Here is a 21128-nt window from a genome sequence, read left to right on the forward strand (position 1 = left end):
GACTCAACATGCCTTTGATTCAAAGGCAGGTTGAGTCTATGGAATAGTCTTGGGTGTCTACTTTCCAAAATGGGGTCATTGGGGGGTTGTGCTATCTGGGCGTCTTATGGCCTTTGAAACTGTGATAGGTAGTGAGGAGTGAAATCAAAAATTTACACCCTCAGAAATCCATATTCAAGAGAAGCAGCAGAATGTATCTGTGATGAGTAACGACGGGACTAGAAAAGGAAGTGAATCTCGCCACATTTATCAGCGAGATTGACACCTTGCGAGCCCCGTCGCCTGGTATGGATTTTAAGGGGAACCGCCTACGCCGAAAAAAACGGCGTGGGGTCCCGCCAAGGTCCATATCAGACCCTTATCCGAGCATGCAGCCCTGCCGGTCAGGAAAGGGGGTGGGGGACAACCGAGCCTGAACCGTACCAGGCCGCATGCCCTCAACATGGGGGGTGGGTGCTTTGGGGAGGGGGGCCCCCCCACACTAAAGCAACTTGTCCCCATGTTGATGAGGACAAGGGCCTCTTTCCGTCAACCCTGTCCATTGGTGCGGGGGTCTGCAGGCAGGGGGGCTTATCGGAATCTGGGAGGCCCCTTGTGAATAATTATGGGGTACATCGTACCCCTACCCATTCACCTGGGGGGGGAAAGGTGTCAAGAAAAAAAAAAACTAGACAGGTTTTTAAAGTAGTTTATTAGGCAGCTCCAGGGGTCTCTTCTGTCTTCGGGGGTCTCTTCAGACTCCTCCGCTCTCTTCTCCCACCTTCCCTCCCAGTCTCCGGGTTCTTCTCCCTCCCTCCGGCCTCTTCTCCCGCCCCACCGATTCTTCTCCCGGGTTCCTCCGCTATCTTCTGCTCTATTGCTAGCGGTGGCCTGGTGTTTTCCGTCGTCTTCTTCCCTCCGATCTTCTTCCGATGTTGACACGATGCTCTCTCCCACTGCAATGCTGTGTGCACAGAGCGCTACGACTTATATAGGCATGGGGCGGGGTCACCGAGAAATGTCACCCGGTGACACCGCCCCTTATGACTTCACAGTCACAGCATTCCCCGGGACTGTGACATCATAAGGGGCATGGCGCCCCCCTTGCCCAAAGCACCCACCCATGTTGAGGGCATGCGGCCTGGTACGGTTCAGGAGCGGGGGGGGCGGGGGTGCTCGCTCGTCCCCACTCCCTTTCCTGAATGGCCGGGCTGCGTGCTCGGATAAGGGTCTGGTATGGACCTTGGGGGGACCCCCGCACCGTTTTTTCAGGATAGGGGGTTCCCCTTAAAAACCATACCAGACCTAAGGGACATTTTCGGTTTTCTCAGGCTCTCACTGCAATAGTAAAATGTGTTTTTCCTATTGCAGCGAGCGCGAGATGTACAGCACCCCACAGCCGAGAATTAGCGTGATAGGATCGCGCTGGAAACATTCTCGCGGGCAGGTGCTGTAGCTGCCCTTGCGTCGTATTTGGTCCATCGGACCAGCATACAGATGAACGGGTTTCCTGCTAGAAACTGGGTCCGACGGAGTTCCGGTGGGAATATTTAAAACATGTTCTATATCTAAAGCCCACACGCGATCAAATTTTCAGACAGATTCGCTCCGTCTGACCTTTGCTGTCAAAAAGTCTGGTCGTGTGTACGTGGCATGAAAGCCTGGTAAATTACAGAAAATATACCCTAGTTTGTAGAAGCTATAACTTTTGCGCAAACCAATAAATATACATTTATTGCCTTTTTTTTTTTACCAAAGACGTGGCTGAATACATTTTGGCCTAAATGTATGATTAAAATTGAGTTTATTGAATTTTTCTTATAACAAAAAGTAGAAAATATCTTTTTTTTTTTTTTTTCCAAAATATCGGAAAAATATAGATCGCAGAGGCAATCAAATACCATCAAAAGCAAGCTCTATTTGTGGGAAAAAAAGGACGCAAATTTCGTTTGGATATAGCATTGCATGACAACGCAATTATCAGTTAAAGCAGAGCTGTGACAAATTGTAAAAATTGCTCTGGTCATTGAGCAGCCTAATCTTCCATGGCTGAAGTGGTTAAGGTAAAAAGATGATTTATAATCTGTGAACACTGTGGGGGGACGGATGAGCTATTTTAATATTACTGGGGGGTTTAGTAACACTTTAAACTCATTCTCTCCAGGGAGACACTTAAAGAGGAACTGCAGTCTGCTCACTTTATTTGTAATAAAAACATCTTTGCCATTCTAAAGCTTCCCTCCAACCACTTTGCGTATTATTTTATATATACTGTGATTCTGTACTTGCCAAATATGCTGCAGAAATCTTCCTCCACTAAGTCTGGCTGCAACCATTTTAACTGGGTTCAACTGAAGCTACTGCATGTTCACTTCATGGATTTACAGACACAAGGAGGCACAGCTCCAGCTCTGCAGCCTTGCAGCTCTCGTTGGCCCTCTTATGACTCATCCCCCCTCCCTTACTGGCAAACTCTCATGAGCGTGAGAGCTGTGCATGATGTCTACATAGGCTAACAACAAGAACCAGGAAGTGGGCTGTATAAGGTATTTACTGGCAAAAAAAAAAAAAATGTTTTACTATCCAAAGTTAAAACAACAAGGGCAGAAGACTTAATAGATGTAAAAATGAAAAAATGACTGGAGGTCCGCTTTAAAGCGTTACAAAACCCACAACAGTAAAATCAGTCTGTATAAGCAGTAAATCATGCTTGCTCTACTCACTGTGGAACCTAAGGGGTTAAATTTCTGCATTGTGTAAAAAGGCTGTATGATCCTGTATGCACAGATCCTCTTCTTCCACTGACTCCAGAAGATGTCCGGATAAGACAGTTACTGGAGTCAGGCTGCACATACACAGTTTGGTATGTATTTGCTGGAGTTTGTTTTGTTTTTTTGGGAGAGTGCATGTAATCAGCACAGGGCCAATAAGCACTGTCCAGATCGAGGATCAGGGGTCCTGAATCCTGATAGGACAGCCAGGGCAGTATGAAAACTCCTCCTACAAGCTTTACCAGGAACTGATAGAAGTCACAAGACTGCTCTGTACTGCTGATGAGAAAAGGTATTGATCAGTTTATTCCCAATATATGTATAATTGCGCTACCAAAAAAATAATATATAAAGCAGCCAGCATCAACAATGATACAATTGCATAGAAAACAAAAAATAAAAAAATGCAGCGCTAAGAGTGAGAAAATCACCCACTTGTGAAAAAGGTGAAATTAATTTACAAATAAATGGCGTAGCATAAGCTAGACATAAGGAAAATACCAAAAATACAATGTGCATAAATAAGCAATACAGAGATCCACGTGAACCATAACATATGGATCAAACAAATAGTGTAAAAAACAAAAAAGTATAGAACCCAGGACCCTCTGTCGAGAGGATTGTTGTTTGTTGCTGCTTGATGCCTGATTGACTCACCACTAAGGTGTGTGGGTCCACATCTTCGGGTAAAAGTACCCATTACCTTATTTATATCTATCCAGTATGCTGTAGTACCTGTATGAGGAGTCTCTGAGGGGTGTCGGTATGATGGTGTCTTCAGTGTTCCATTCTGTATATACTGGAAGTTGGGCACTACTGCTAGTTTGGACCACTCCCTACTGAGGAGGAATCATCTGTTGCTTAAAGGGACGATTATTTTCTTATTTGTTACAAGAATTTTTTCTGGAAGTCATATTCTATACTTTTTTGTTTTTTACACCATTTGTTTGATCCATATGTTATGGTTCACGTGGATCTCTGTATTGCTTATTTATACACATTGTATTTTTGGTATTTTCATTATGTCTAGCTTATGCTATGCCATTTATTTGTAAATTAATTTCACCTTTTTTAAAAGTGGGTGATTTTCTCACTCTTAGCGCTGCATTTTTTTATTTTTTGTTTATCAGTTTATATTCACAAAAATGATTGCATTTCCATGTTCTGTGGGTGACCAGATATAGTGAATGCAGGGTCCTGGGTTTAGTAATATATCATTGGGGAGGGAGGGGGTCTATTTAACCTAAGGTCTCTAAAGAAAACACAAGGCCACCCAATGAAAATGGACAAGAAGGGGTTCAATCCTAAACTGCATAAGGGTTTCTTTACAATAGGAGCCATAAGCATGTGAACATTTTTTACACGGTTGTTGCCATCAGCGGGAACTATGGATAAATGAAAAAACTTTAATGCTGCGTATACACGAGCAGACTTTCCGTCGGACATTCCGCTCGTGTGTGAGCTTCATCACGTTTTCAAAATTCTGATGGACCTAGAAATAGAACGTTTCAAATCTTTCCACCGGAACCAGTTCCTATTGAGAAAACCATTCGCCAGTATGCTATTCCGATGGACCAAAAACGATGCAAGGGCAGCTACTAGCTACTGAACTTCCTTTTTCTAGTCCCGTCGTACATCATCGGTTTGCTGTGATCGTGTGTAGGCAAGTCCGTTTCAGGGGAACTCCGCCGAAAAGTCCTTCGGAGTTCAGTCCGACAAGAAGTCCGCTCGTGTGTACGTGGCATTAGATGTGTTTTTTATCAAACACAATGTACAGGTTGTTGGGAAGGGTAGTGGCATAAGCACACAAAACGTGCACACATACACACTGAGGATGAACTGGGGCTTAGAGTCAGGCATGTGGAGAGAATTTTAGACATACATTCATGCAGAATTTACCTCTTGAAAAGGACCCCAAAGAACTGGATGCAGGTTGGGGACCCTGCTGGCAGAACACTTGTCAGTGTCAGTGTTATCTTCACATCTTCTCCATGTTTTGTTGTACTGGTGAGCTCTGTAACCTAATAATGATTTATCTACATTAGTAATAAATTCAAAAGTCCAAAAAAGACAAAACACAACCACATACAGAAAGGAGTAATAACCGCAGCCTGTCCAAAACCCTTTGCTTCCTGTTTTTTTTTTATTGTATTTATAGACAGGATGAAATCAACCACTGATTGCTGCAGGCTAAATGTTCATTGTTTTTCTGCTTGCATAAAGGGTACCTAAACGGATGAGACTGTAAGTAGGTCAATATACAGTATGTTAACTGCTAAAAATGTCCCAGACTGCTTTGAAACTTTTTTTGCCCAGGTTCACACTGAGCTGGGGGAATGAAGCCGTGCGATTTCTGCTGATTTAACTCCCGCATGTCAGTCCCGTTTTCAGCCATGATTTCAGAGACATCTGTGTGAGTTTCTGCACAGATGTCAATGTAAATCGCAGCCCAAATCGCAAAGAGTAGTACAGAAACTACTTTCTGAAATTGGTGCCGTGCCATTGCCAGCAAATGCAGCTGATTTGACATGCAATTTGACAAATTGTACCAATGTGAACCAGGGCTCAAAGGACTTATTTTGTGTTAGTGATAGGACAAGCAATTACGCATGTTAAACATAAAACCACAGAAAGTGAAACCACTGGGGGAACAATTACAGGCTAGGAACCTCGGCTTGCATACAACTTTTACAGGGTGGGTAAATGCCAACACAGAATTTTACATGTATTGGTTCATTGGGTTGGACGTTCAGATACAAACCTGCTTTTTATCCACATCCTGCCCGACACCATATAACGTCATTGACGTTGAGTGGGGATATGTGAATGAGACCTGCAGCTACAGGCATCAGATATCTTCTTTTAGAGCTGGCGATCATAGTGGTTGTTCAGCCGCCTGATCGTTCTTACAGGCTGACCTCCGGTGCTTCTCCCGGCTCGGCCGTACAATCAGCAAGAGGGAGAAGGAATCGGTCCATGCCAGAAGCTTAAACAAGTAGAAGGATTGAGCCCGAAACTCTGTAGCCCATATAGTGATTTTAATGGTTGGTTACATGAAGTGACAAGCAAAACAGCTGACGCGTTTCGGCAACAGCCTTAGTCGTAGCATGTTAAACATAAAAATGGCAATACATTTATACTCACATAAACTCCACCTCAAAATCAACTTGCATGGTAAATTGAAGCAATTAACTGGGCAATTAAGAGGTTAATATCAAGATGCCAAAATGCCGGTAGAGGACTGAGACACAAGATATACATCACCTGACATGTTTCAAAAGATTTAAAAGCACAGTGGGATACTATACATGATCTCCCTACACAAACGGGCAAGAAAATAAAAGTGTTTTTTTGTTTTGTTTTGTTTTGTTTTTTTAGTATGCTGGTGCATGTAGTCCATGCGTGAGGATCCATTTGGCATCATGGTAAACCACTGTGTATAAGACAGGAAAAACAAAAGACCTCATACAACATGTATCAACAAGGGTCAAAAGTAATAAAAGGTGGTTAGTGAAGACTAGAAATGAGAGAACTGAGACAGAGAGGCATCATGTCTAAGGGGAATGAGGGAATTGGATTGCATTATTTAAGGAATGAATCCACATCCCATCTGTAATTCATTCCAGCGGGGATCCGTGTCCCCAGGGAAAGGATCCATCTCACTTCCTGTTCTGTGTGTATCCCCTCCACGTGCCACTTGTTTAATTTTCTGCACTGCACAGAATGAAAATTAGGTCATATTGCCTTCATGCATTGTTTTAAAATGTTTTGATACGTTAGACCTTTTTATATTGCTTGAGGCAGTACCATTATAATGCTCACTTATCCTAGTGCGCACAGATCTCATAGCGCATCCTACATACTGTAACCTGCAGAGGCTGCAATTACACATATCACATATTTTGAATGACAATTAATAAAATCCTTAATGGGAAATGTTTTTCTGTTGTGATATGGAGTAATGGACTTATGATTATTATTATGTTTACTGCAGTATCTACAGATGTTCAGGCCACGGTTGTCTGAGCCAATGTCCAGTATAAAGGACCTAAACACTAGGAAAATGGCCGCCGAGCTACAGGAAAGCATGTTCCTCCTTGCCCCACCAAAGATGGCCACCGAACACTGTATAACATGAGGGACAGTGAACAAAACAGGCAGATAAATGCGGTGAACAGTGCTACAGCGATCGACGGGCACAGCCTCCAGACACCCCCAGGGAGAGATCCACACACATCCAGGGCACAGCCAGCCAGCGCAGTCCCCCCAGGTGAGAGCCCCCCTGGAGAGCCCCTGCATATGACACACACACACCGCTCAGCAGCCTCATGCAGCATCCCCCACAGGGAGGGGGGAGATAGGGACAGAGAGAGAAGAGAGGGAGATGAGGGACCCCCGAATCGACCTCCCAGGGAATGTCCAGCTGCTCAGCCCCACAGAGGCAGGGAGAGCTGTACTTACTAGTCCTGCAGAGCTGGGAGACACTCCATCACAAACCCACTCTCCGATCGGTACGGGATGGCTGCTGGCCCGGCACACTGTGACACAGACATCAGTAGCCCGGTCATATGCATTAACGCTCACCGACTGCCTCTGAAGCTGAGGCCTGTCGTGGCCGACCCAGCGCGGAGCTCTGGCCTGCACACGCTCGCTGGCCAGGCTGGGGAGACTAAAAGGATAAGAGTATCCAGCTTGTCACCCAGCCAGCTTTTGATAGCATATCACAGGATCTTTAAACTTGCGCAAAAAGCAAAGCTTCTGCAGAAAAAATTTCTAATGTTAGGTATCTATTTACTCGCGTAAATCATATTTCACATTATGCAAAAAATTGGGCTAACTTTTTTTTAACCACATAAGGACTAGCCTCGTTTACAGATTTTGGTGTTTACAAGGTTAAAACTGTTTTTTTTTTGCCAGAAAATGACTTAGAACCCAAAAACATTATTGGGAGTTATTTACTAAAGGAAAATCCACTTTGCACTGCAAGTTAATTGCTTCAATTTATGCAAGTGCACTTGGAAGTAAAGTGACTGTAGATCCGATGGGGACATGTAAGGAAAATAAAAAACAGCATTTTAGCTTGCACATGATTGGATAATAAAATCAGCAGAGCTTCCCCTCATTTCAGATCTACCCCTTTTTTTCTAACACCCTAGAGCAGTGGTCATCAACCCTGTCCTCAGGGCCCACTAACATGCCAGGTTTACAAGATAACTGAAATACTTCACCAGTGATATGATTTGCTGCTCAGTGATTGCAGTATTCTAGTCTGCATCTCCCCAAGGTAATACATAAAACCTGGCCTGTTAGTGGGCCCTGAGGACTGGGTTGCTGACCACTGCCCTAGAGAAAAAAATGGAGGTCATTGCAATTCTTTTTTTTACATCGTATTTGCGCATCAGTCTTACAAGCGTGCTTTTTTTTTTTGGAAAAATTTCACTTTTTTTAATAGAAAAATAAAACAGTAAAGTTAGCCCAATTTTTTATAATGTGAAAGATAATGATACGCCAAGTAAATTGATACCAAACATGTCCCGCTTCAAAATTGCACCCGCTTGTAGAATGCCATCAAACTTTTACCCTTAAAAATCTCCATAGGCACAGTTTAAAAAATTCTACAGGTTGCATGCTTTGAGTTACAGAGGAGGTCTAGGGCTAGAATTATTGCTCTCGCTCTAATGATTGTGGCGATACCTCACATGTGTGTTTTGAACATCGTTTTCATATGCGGGCGCTACTCATGTATGCGCTCACTTCTGCGCGCGTCAGGACGGGGCGCTTTAAAAAAAAAATATTTTCTTATTTATTTTACTTGAATTTATTTACTTTTTCAGTTTTTACAAAAAAAAAAATCGGTCAATTTTATTCCTATTACAAGTAATGTAAACATCCCTGGTAATAGAAAAAAAGCATTACAGGTCCTCCTAAATATGAGATCTGGGGTCAAAAAGTTCTCAGATCTCATATTTGGACTAAAATGTAATATAATAAAAAAAAAAAAGATTTAAGATGTATGAGCGGAAGTGACTTTATGAAATCGCTGCCGCCCTGCTATGGTATGGAGACAGGTGGGGGGCCATCTTCCCCTCACTCGTCTCCATACCCTGCCACAGATAGGTCCTGATTGGCCTCCTCCGTTGCCGATAAAGGTGATCTTACAGCAAATCCGCCACAGAGACCACCATTATCGTAAACATGACCGGCTCCCGAAGAGATGGATACCTCGGTTGTGGCAGCCGATGTATATGTACAGGAGGCGATCGGCAAGTGGTTAATGCAGTTAATGATGAAGTTGATAAACTCCTCTCCATGGCCCACCTCACTACCTGTTTCTTGGACCCTGTCCCTTCACAATTACTGTGACCACCTTCCCACTCTATCATCAACTCCCTAACCCACATCTTCAATCTTTCCCTCTCCTCTGGAGCCTTTCCTTCCCCGCTCAAACATGCACTGGTTACTCCCATACTCAAAAAACCCTCACTAGACCCCACCTGTTTGAATAACTTAAGACCCATCTCCCTGCTCCCATTTGCCTCCAAGCTCATCGAACGCCTTGTCCATGACCAAATGAGTCGCTACCTCATGGACAACCTTCTCGACCCCCTACAGTCTGGCTTCCGCCCATAACATTCTACTGAAACTGCCCTACTAAAACTCACCAATGACCTACTAACTGCTAAAACCAACGGCCACTACTCCATACTCATACTTTTAGACCTCTCTGCTGCCTGACACAGTTGATCACCTGCTCCTCCTCAGCAAATTACACTCCCTTGGCCTCCGCAATTCTGCTTTATCCTGGTTCTCCTCCTATCTATCTCAGTGCACTTTCAGTGTCACTTACAACTCCATCTCCTCCACTCGCCTTCCTCTTTCTGTTGGGGTACACCAAGGTTCCGTCCTCGGGCCCCTCCTATTCTCGCTCTATACCGCTTCTCTGGGCCAGTTGATTACCTCCCATGGTTTCCAATACCACCTCTATGTCGACAACACCCAGATCTATCTCTCCACTCCTCAATTCACCCCCTTGATCTCCTCACAGATCTCAAATTTACTGAATGACATGTTAGTATGGATGTCACACCACCTCCTCAAACTGAATCTTTCTAAAACTGAGTTTGTTATATATCCTCCTTCACGATCCAACCCCCTATCCCCCCCCCATGACTTTACCATTAATATCAACAACACAACCATTGGTCCCTCCACACATGCCAGGTGTAATCCTTGACTCTGACCTCTCCTTCAGCCCCCATATCCAATCACTTGCTAAATCCTGCCGCCTTCACCTCCGCAATATCTCCAGAATTCAACCCTTCCTGACTGACACCACAAAGCAACTCATACACTCCTTGATTATTTCCCGCCTTGACTACTGCAACTCTCTCCTTAATGGCCTACCCTTAAGCAGGCTATCCCCCCTTTAGTCTATTATGGATGTTGTTGCTAGACTAATACACCTCACTAATCCATCCATGACTGCCGCCCCTCTCTGCCAATCCCTTCACTGGCTTCCCCTACCCCACAGTATAAAATTCAAAATGCTAACCATAACATATAAAGCTACCCACAACCTCACCCCCATCTACATCACCAACTTCATCTGCAGATATTGCCCAAATCATCCCCTCCGTCCTCCCAGGACCTCCTGCTCTCTAACTCCCTTGTTAACTCCTCCCATGCTCGCCTTCAAGATTTCTCCAGAGCCTCTCCCATCCTCTGGAACTCCCTGCCCCAGTCTGTCCAATCAGCCCCTACCCTGTCCACCTTTAGGAGATCCCTGAAAACTCATTTATTCAGAGAAGCTTATCCCACACCCACCTCACAACTGTCCACGAGCCACCCTCACATCAAACCATTCTCTGCAGCTATTACCTTTTCTACCACCACCCCCTCCATTTAGAATGTAAGCTCTACGAGCCGGGCCCACCTGTACCTTTTGTATTGAACTGTACTGTAATTGTATTGTTCCCCCCCCCATACATTGTAAAGCGCTGTGTAAACTGTTGGTGTTATATAAATCGTGTATAATAGTAATAGCAATAATGATAATAATAATGCATGAAACTGTTTTTTTTTCCAAAAAAAAAAACGCAATTGAAAAATTACTGAGCAAATATCGTGCGAGATAAAAAGTTGCAACAATCACCATTTTATTCTCTAGGGTCTCTGCTAAAAATATATATATATATATATTTGGGGGTTCTGGGTAATTTTCTAGCAAACAAATTATGATTTTTACATGTAGGAGTGAAGTGTCAGAATTGGCCTGGGTAGCAAGTGGTTAAGATTGGCATTTACTCTAAAATCAATTTTCAATCAGGGAAGGCTTATAGGCAAACAAAATCGAGCAGCTGTGTCAGGTGATCTTCAAACAATAAAACACTGGCATAAGACAATCATGTTTTTTACTTTAAGCTATGCTGCTGTACATGAATGAATTGTATATCTTTACCTTTTTGGCTGATCATTTTTATTCAACTAACAAGCTATCTTAGTACATCAACTGAGAAAACCCCCTATGGAGCATAACAGCAGAAATGATTCTTTTAGTTTTAACTTTACAGTATATTCATAATAAAAAGATCAATACAGTGCTACAAAAGTATTCTAATTGTGCACTGCTACCTCTATCTTGAACACTACTGTTTCTGGAAACCATCAAAACAAAATACTGATGACCGAATTCTTTATTGTAAGTCAAGATAGGAAAACAAGGGCAATGCAGATAGTTGCCAAGCACTTATAAGAGAGATAGTTACCAGGAGAAGAAACACATGGGAAGTACGGGCCGGGTAACAGGAGTCAATGATGGATCAGCAGGAGGTTCATTTAAGACTGATTCTTCTTTAGTTTGTATCTCTTCAAGATGAACCAGGATGGTCAGTTCTGTTAACCTCTTCAGCCCCGAAAGATTTGGCTGCTGAATGACCAGGCCAGTTATTTTGCGATTCGGCACTGCGTCGTTTTAACTGACAAGTGCGCGGTCGTGCAGCGATGCACCCAAACAAAATTAACATCCTTTTTTCCTCACACAAATAGAGCTTTCTTTTGGTGGTATTTATTAATCTCTGCAGTTATTTTTTGTGCTATAAACAAAAAAAGCGACAATTTTGAAAAAAACACAATATTTTGTACTTTTTGCTAAAATAAGCATCCCCCTTTTTTTTTTTTTTTTAAGCTATTTTTTTCCTCAGTTTAGGCCAATATGTATTCTTCTACATATTTTTTTTGGTAATAAAATCCCAATAAGCGTATATTGATTGGTTTGCGCAAAAGTTATAGCGTCTATAAAATAGGGGATAGATTTATAGCATTATATTATACAGTGATCAGTGCTATAAAGTTGCACTAATTACTGTAAAAATGTCACTGGCAGAGAAGGGGTTAACACTAACTGTGTTCCCTCTATGTGTTCTAACTGACTGTCTAGGGGAGATGACAGATCGCTGTTCATACTTGATATGAACAGACGATCAATCTCTTCTCCCCTCAGAGAACCGAGATCTGTGTGTTTACACGCACAGATCCCGGTTCTCGGTGTGTCACGAGCGATCAAGGGACCCCAGCGGTCATCGTGCCTGCCGGGCACTCGCATCGGCTCTGGGGGCAAGCAGCGGGCATGCACACCCCTAGTGGCCACAGGGCTAAGAGACGTAACATAATGTAGTTTTTGCCCAGCCACACCATTCAAAACTGCAGCAGCTGGTCGGCAAGTGGTTAATGGCACACTGTGTAAAGCTGGACTCCAGCCAAGCGACCGAATGCCCTGGTCAACTACATATACTGTATGGGACAAGTTTTTTCTTCAAAATTACCTTTCCTCTAAAGTCACCCCGAGGGGCCTCAGAATAAAAACCAGATGCGCCTTCCTCTCACTCGACCTCCAAACCGAATGGGAACATATCTCTGAATTTTGCTCCCAAAAATGGATCAACATTATTATGAAACAGCGAGATCTTAAAAGCGCGTCACTCTTAGAAAAGCTTAAAAACCAATTATCGAATCTCACAAATGAGACACCAAATCTTCCCAGTGCATGGCTAGATCTACTAAAAAGAAAAACAAAATTAGATGAAGAAAAACTAATAAAGGTAAAACTTCAAAAAATGAGACGAGATGTAGATGACTATAACAATAAAAGGGTCTTCCAGTGGAAAACCAAAAACTCTGCCCCAGTGCCCCTAATGCAGATCCAATTCCCTCCTTCCTTTCGGCCCTTCAAAGCATACCACCCATTCGCACACCCCTCTCAACATCCACACTCAAAACACAACAACCAATCAACCAAGCACATATTATTAGCCCATCATCCAGAACCCACAAGGGAAAACAGCTCTCACATTCTACAACCAAAACCCAAACGGTACAGAAAACCAAAAAGAAATATCCAAATCATACAGAATAAAAAATGTACCACAACTCCTACTGACAGTGTAGCTGACAACAACTCAGCAAACATCCCCAACCAAAACAAAAATGGAAACAAAAATAATTCTATTAGAGATGAAAACATCCCTACAGGACACACAAAAAAGAGCAATCAGGTTACTTCTAGCACACCAACCCCGCAACTTCCTGCAGAACAGTCTCTCCAAGGCACACAGGACACCAACATTACAGTTGTCCAGCAAAAAACCTATTCCCAAGTACTTAATAATCATCCTCTCGTTTTTTCCACACCAACTGATGATCAGTCTTTTTTAGTCCTAACCCCTCAACCTGCACAAAAAAGAAAACTAGAAGAGGCAGAAAAGGGGGTAGAAGAAACAAAACCCAAAGAAAAATTTGCCAAACTATAAAAATTTACAACCTCTCCTCACATACCCTGGTTCCAGATGAAATCTCCCTGTTAAATAAAGGACTTAATTTTGCACCCACCACCCACCCCAACCCCTTTACTCTATTTGTGGATCTAAATAAATTTATACAAAATCTCACAGTAAAACGCTTCTTCAATATCAAATCCAATAAAGAAAATCCCAGCAATACTACAAAATCCAGTGTGAATAATATTTCCCCTCTATGTACAACAAATGCAGATCAAGATGATCCTTGCCTAGCCATTTTGGAAGAATTATACAATATGAATGAAGACCCTGCCACCACTACCAGTTTCTCAGACACTTCGTTTGTTACACATCATCAGTTAGATTCCCCCCCAGTGAAGCACATCCCATTTAGGCCAAAATCCATATTCAACCCCAGCCAGGCCAAAGGCCCATACATACAACGTTTCTACCAGGTTGTTTATGCAGATATAAAACGTCTTTGCAAACTTAAGCCCACTTCTCCCTTACAGCGTCATAAGAACAACCTCACTCCCCAAGAAACTCGGGCCCTTCAGAATCTAACAAAAAACAACTCCATTGTCATCAAAACAGCGGACAAAGGAGGTGGTGTAGTAATCCAGAACTATGATGACTATATAAACGAAGCCAACAGACTACTTTCTGATAAAAAATACATATAAACCCTTAAAAAGTGACCCGCTCCCCCTCTTCTCTCTAGAAGCTGAAGCACTCATAAAACAAGCCCTTAGGGATCAAATTATTACGAAAGCAGAAGCTTCCTTCCTATCTAAAACATATTATAACACTCCATACTTTTATCACCTCCCGAAAATACATAAAAATTCTGAAAATCCCCCAGGTAGACCTATTGTAGCTGCAATGGAAAGCATAACCAGCTCCTTTTCCATCTATATTGATCATTTTTTGCAACCGTTGGCACAAAATCTCCAAACCTACATACATGATGGTACACATCTGCTAGACATTCTAAAAATCTATCCCTGGGAGCCCACCTATCAGTGGGTCTCTTTGGATGTCAACTCCCTATATACATCAATCACCCATGATGTTGGCCTTCGAGCAGTAAAACACTTTCTAGCCCTAGACCCATCCCTAAAAACTGCACAAGCAGAGTTCATCCTAGACTCCACAAATTTCTGCCTCACTCATAATTACTTTTCCTTCAATAAAAAATTCTACTTACAAACCCAAGGGACAGCTATGGGCGCCAATTTTGCACCTAGCTATGCAAATCTGGCAATGGGCCTCTGGGAACATTTATACATCTGGAACAACAATCCCTACACAGAACACATAATCTACATAGGTCGTTACATAGACGATATTATCATCATATGGGATAGTACCGGACCACCCATAGATGATTTCGTATCCCATTGTAACGCCAATAATCTGGGTCTATCTTTTTCTTTCGAATCCAGTCCGGATAGTTTACCCTTTCTAGATCTTGAACTTTGCCATATTGACAAAAGCATTTTCGCAAGAAACCACATCAAACCCACTGCAGGAAACTCGTATCTACATTTCCAAAGTTGCCACCACCCGAGGTGGATCACTAATATCCCAAAAAGCCAATTCAATCGTCTGAAACTAAATTGCACTCACAATTCAGACTACATTGAGCAAGGTACCCTGTTTAAAAGAAAATTGAGGACAAAGGCTATCCCTCCACCCTAGTGGAGGAAGCCTTTGCCAAATTCCTGGACACCCAGTTAGAAACACCCCATGACTCACCCCAACAACACGAAACCATACCGAACAAACAGAATGCCCATTCCCAAACTCATATAACCAGATTTATCACCCAATATCACTCTCAACACAAAAAAATGGAAAAGATTTTCCAAAACCATTGGGGTATCCTTCTGGAAGACCCCTTACTAAAAACCTCCATTACAAATACCCCCAGGATCACATATCGCAGAGCCCGCAATGTAAAAAGTTTCATCGCCCGAGTAAATTGAAAACAACTAATAACAAGTCTAAACCACCCAGGACATTTCTCACCCTGAAGGGCATGTATCAATGTAAAAAACTGAAGTGCTTGACCTGTAAATTCATCCACCATCATCAAAAATCTTTTACCACTAAGGGCAATACATACCAACTTAATGAATTTTACAACTGCTCTTCTGAATTCGTAGTATATGCGATCCGTTGCCCCTGCAACCTACTCTATATTGTGCGTACCACTCGTACCCTGAGAAAGAGGTTCGGTGAGCATCGCCGATCGGTGGAAGGGGACTCCAATCTCACCATCCCACGACATTTTAAAGAACACCACCAAGGTTCCACTGAGGGCATGCAAGTATGGGCCATTGAACAGGTACCTGGATCTTTCTCCCTCGCAGAGCGTTTTAAACATCTCTGCGAGAGAGAAACCTTCTGTATATACACGTTAGACACTCTCACGCCTGGAGGCCTCAACGAAGAAATAGAAATAAACTCAGTTGTGTAATCTTCATTCACCATACCTTCCTAACACATCTCCCGTCCCTCTCTTTGTCCCCTTATAGTCCACTCCTCCCCCCCTCATTTAAAAAAAAAACCCATCCCCCCCCCCCCCCCAACACAAATCAAAATCGACGTGCCTTTTTAGATCCCCCTGTCCATATTGTATATTTGATTCTATATAGGAGTGCACACGTGTATGTAGGAGCGCACGGAAGCACTCCTCATATTATCTTCACTCTCATTAACCTCGTTCTCATGTGTGTATATGTATATATATATATATATATATATATATATATATATATATATATATATATATGTGTATGTATACCTCCTGGTCCTACCTACTTGTTTATATGTTCGTGTACATTATATATATATATATATATATATATATATATATATATATATATATATATATATGTGTGTGTGTATGCATGTGTGTGTGCATATATATATATATATATATATATCATCTGATTCTACCTAACCTACCTATTCTACATTATTTGGTTATCATCCAAAGTGCTCTCCCCCCCCCCTTTTTCCCATATGTACACATATGTGTGCTTATCAATTCTCTACCATCATCAATTTTTAACATAAAAAGTTTTTAGCATTACTAAATAAATTAATTATTAACACTATTTTGCATATATTTATTTCTCCATATATTTTCTCTTATTTCATATTTCTCACATATATATAAATAAAAAATGTCTCTTTTTTTTATTATCGATTTTTATATTATCAAATTTTTTTATATTATCAACTTTTGAACATCCCCTAAAGAAATACATTCTTGGTGACCTCTTTGCACGTTTTTTTTTTATAATATATGTATACTTATTTTTATATTCATATTTTTATTATTTTTATATTTTTTATTTTATATTTTTTATTTTTTATATAATATATATTATATAATATATTATATATTTTTTATTTTCTTTACAAAAATCCTCTTGCTTTTAATAATAAAATTTCATCTTTTATCATTATTATTCTTTATCCATATTTTTTATCCATATTAATCTTTCTATCCACATTTTTCCCCCTTTTTTTCTCGTGACACTAAAATCCAAATTCATTTCTTATTAACCATTTTTTTTATCATATATTTTCTTTTTCATATAGATTCATAAATAAAACTCTTTTTATACTTCACAAAATACCACTCTTAAAAAGGTTTTTTCGCAATGACCAAGTCCTATACATAGGTACACGCATGATGACACGCAGCCAGCCTGCAACACATAGCCTACCAACACCAGGCCCTGGCCGCAATAACCCCGCCCCACAGAGGGTGGCACCCTAACCTTACTGACCAATCAGCACTGCCCTTTCCTTATTTGACCACTTCCAACATGGTGGTCGATATGCCTGAGGAAGGAGCACGCATGCTCCGAACGCGTGCAACGACGTCATCACAGCGCGACCCCGTACGACCAACGAAAGAACTGACCTCCCTGATGCTGCGACACCGGGCCGTGAGACGCTGGGAACCACCGGACGGAAAATAACAGCAAAAAGAAGACCACTTCTCCCCGGGAGCCCTGTGATGCCCCCCAGAACCTTCTCTTACACGTAAAACGTGATGTGCCTGAAACATTCCGATAGAGAGTGAGTGTACTACTTTACAAATAAATATCTGTGATCTAAAATACTGCACTTAGGTTGGCGCTGTTTTTCTTCTGTTTGTATCTGAAACTATACCTGCCATAGGATTTCTAATTCTCTCACCACAATCTCAGAATTAAAGCATATCTGCCACATAACACAACCAGGTTCTCTACCTTCACAACAGCAAAGCTTGGCCAATAACAAACCCACAGACTGCTGACTGGACAAAGAAAGAGCAGCACCTCACTGATAAGTCATCACTCCTCTGCTCACTTTGCTCCTCTCCTATCAGTATGACACAGTGAAGACACAGGGGCTGATTTACTAAAGGCAAATAGACTGTGCATTCTACAAGTGCAATTACTCCAGAGCTTAGTGAATGAGCAGAAGCTCTGCTGACTTACGTCATCCAATCAAATGCTGTCATTTGATTGGTCAAAAGTAGGTTCATAATAGTTTCATAGGTTCATAATAGTCCAGTTCTGACAAAGTTCTGGTATCAGAGGAACGAAACATGTAAACTTTTACACTGGGACAGCACCCCTGCTCTATACCGACCCCCGCCTATGCCCCGGTCTCTAATGGGGAAGCCCTTTTTAATGCAAAGGGTGCACCATCTGAAATAACTATTCTGAAAACCTTGCTGTAGATTTTTCCTGTGTACCAGAATCCTAGACTTTGATTCTACTGTCCGCTGGACTATTATCAACCTGCTTTTGATAGTATTGAAATACTGCATAAATTTAAAATCCACAGAAAAATCAGAGATGAGGAACTCCTTGCCGAGGAATTGTATGCATTGCACATACACTGACAGATCGATCTCCACTTAGGACTAGTGGAGATCTCAGTGTTACCAGCTGGAGCCGTGAGTAACCACTATTGCTTAAAACAATGTATCATTGTATCAACTGCCTATGGGATTTTACCGACACGCTGCGGGAAACCTAGCATGTGGTTACCTTAAATCCATCTTTGAATATATCTGTGACTTGAAAAAAGAAGAACAAAATATAATTTGTAATTGTAGTATTTAGGGACTTTACTATCTCCCTGGTACGTGAATATATATCTCTGTGTTCATCATTGCACTTTAACATCAGGATGAGAACTATGGGGACTCGTTTTTTGGAGAATTTATACATCTGCCCGTGAAGGAGTTTTTTTATCATTTAAAATTTCTTTGGATTAACATTTTTTCTTTCACTGTGACTAACAACTAACAACAATGTTTTTGATCTAGCCCCATTTGCCTAGCTGACCATTATTTTAACCATTTGAGTATATAAGAATAGTTACATAGTTAATCAGGTTGAAAAAAGACACAAGTCCATCCAGTTCAACCACAAAACAAAAAAAAAAAAATAATAATAATAATAATAATATCATACAATCCCATATACCCAATTCTATACCCACAATTGATCCAGAGGAAGGCAAAAAACCCCAGCAGAGCATGATCCAATTTGCTAAAGCAGGGGAAAAAATTCCTTCTTGATCCCCTGAGAGGCAATCGGATTTTCCCCGGATCAACTTTACCTATAAATGTTAGTACCCAGTTATATTATGTACACTTAGGAAATAATCCAGGCCTTTCTTAAAGAAATCCACTGAGCTGGCCAGAACCACATCTGCAGGGAGTCTATTCCACATTTTCACAGCTCTTACTGTGAAGAAACCTTTCCGTATTTGGAGATGAAATCTCTTTTCCTCTAGACGTAAAGAGTGCCCCCTTGTCCTCTTTGTTGACTGTAAAGTGAATAACTCGACACCAAGTTCACTATATGGACCCCTTATATATTTGTACATGTTGATCCTATCCCCCTTAATCTCCTCTTATCAACAGTGAATGAATTCAGTTCCTCTAATCTTTCCTCATAGCTGAGTTCCCCCATGCCTCTTATCAGTTTGGTTGCCCTTCTCTGCACTTTCTCCAGTTCCCCCATATCCTTTTTGAGAACTGGTGCCCAAAACTGAACTGCATATTCCAGATGAGGTCTTACTAATGATTTGTACAGGGGCAAAATGATCTCTCTCTCTCTGGAGTCCATACCTCTCTTAATACAAGAAAGGACTTTGCTCACTTTAGAAACCGCAGCTTGGCATTGCATGCTATTATTGAGCTTATGATCTACCAAAACCCCCAGATCCTTCTCTACTATGGATTCCCCCAGTTGTACTCCCCCTACAATGTATGATGCATGCATATTCTTAGCCCCCAGATCCTTCTCTACTATGGATTCCCCCAGTTGTACTCCCCCTAAAATGTATGATGTATGTATATTCTTAGCCCCCAAGTGCATAACTTTACATTTCTCAACATTAAACCTCATCTGCCACATAGTCGCCCAATTAGACAAAGCATTGAGGTCGGCTTGTAAATTGGTGACATCCTGTAAGGACGTTATTCCATTGCATAGCTTGGTGTCATCTGCAAACACGGAAATGTTACTTTTGATCCCAGACCCAATATCATTTATAAAGATATTAAAAAGTAAGGGTCCCAGCACTGAACCTTGGGGTACACCACTGATAACCTTAGACCATTCAGAGTAAGAATCATTAACCGCTACTCTCTGAATTCTGTCTTTTAGCCAGTTTTCTATCCATTTACAAACTGATATTTCCAAACCTGTTGAATAGTGTTGGATGTGCATCATTGTGGAACAGTGTGACTTATATCTGTATTTTTAGAAACACACTGCTCCCATAGGAATCTTATGCTACTTATTGGTTTATAGGTGGCTTGGGGGATTGTTATAGGTATTATAGGGGGTCCTCTCATTTGGGGGAGGGAAGGGTCTATGCATCGCTTATTTTACCCTATCTTTCTCCTTATTTTTGGGAGATAGTTAAATATTGCAATGGGCTGTATGTTCATATTGATATAGTGTAATATAGAACATGGGGGAATTGTTATAATTCCTCTCTGCTCTATATATAGGGAATAAGCAGGATTTTTTGCTTGCTGTGACTTTATGTATTTTGCTCTTTTTAAGCAATACATTATTCTGTAGTTTACTCTTTAAGGTGTGTGTATATCTCTTGATTTTTGACTAAATATAAAATATTTGTTTTGTAAATAAATATCAAATACATCAAGCCTCAATTACCGAGTGATATGGAATGACAGGTTCTCTTTATGGAGACATCAAGAGTCTAAAAGACCCCTAATGTAGGGCTGCAACTAACGATTATTTTCATAATCGATTAGTTGGCCGATTATTGTATTGATTAATCGATTAATTTAAAAAAATTGAAAAAAACTTTGCTGCGATTTGCATTTTTACATATTTTTCTGGCCAATATTTTGTTGGGCAGATTAAAAAAAACACTGCAAAACGCATTATTACATGCTTTTCTGCAGCTTCTCCATTGAAGTATATTGAACCAAAAAAACAAAATACCACCATTTTGCGTTAAAAAAAAAGTCCTTGTCTTTTCCAAATACGCAGCAGCTAAAAAAATCATGGATGTGAATGTG

At 41.3% G+C, this 21128-nt stretch overlaps 1 protein-coding gene across 2 annotated transcripts in view; it reads right to left on the reverse strand.

Moving 5' to 3' along the window:
• PIWIL4 (piwi like RNA-mediated gene silencing 4) overlaps positions 1-21128 on the reverse strand; it is a 524721-nt gene that overhangs the window by 269996 nt on the left and 233597 nt on the right. For both annotated transcript variants that reach the window (XM_077484954.1, XM_077484955.1), the window contains exon 6: positions 4650-4771. In XM_077484954.1, the coding sequence (XP_077341080.1) occupies positions 4650-4771 (122 nt within the window). The remainder of the gene's footprint in view (positions 1-4649; positions 4772-21128) is intronic.

Source organism: Lithobates pipiens, unplaced genomic scaffold (assembly GCF_037356315.1).
Source record: "Lithobates pipiens isolate NorthernLeopardFrog02 unplaced genomic scaffold, aLitPip1_a1.2 Scaffold_17, whole genome shotgun sequence".
In the NCBI taxonomy this organism is placed as follows: Eukaryota; Metazoa; Chordata; class Amphibia; order Anura; family Ranidae; genus Lithobates; species Lithobates pipiens.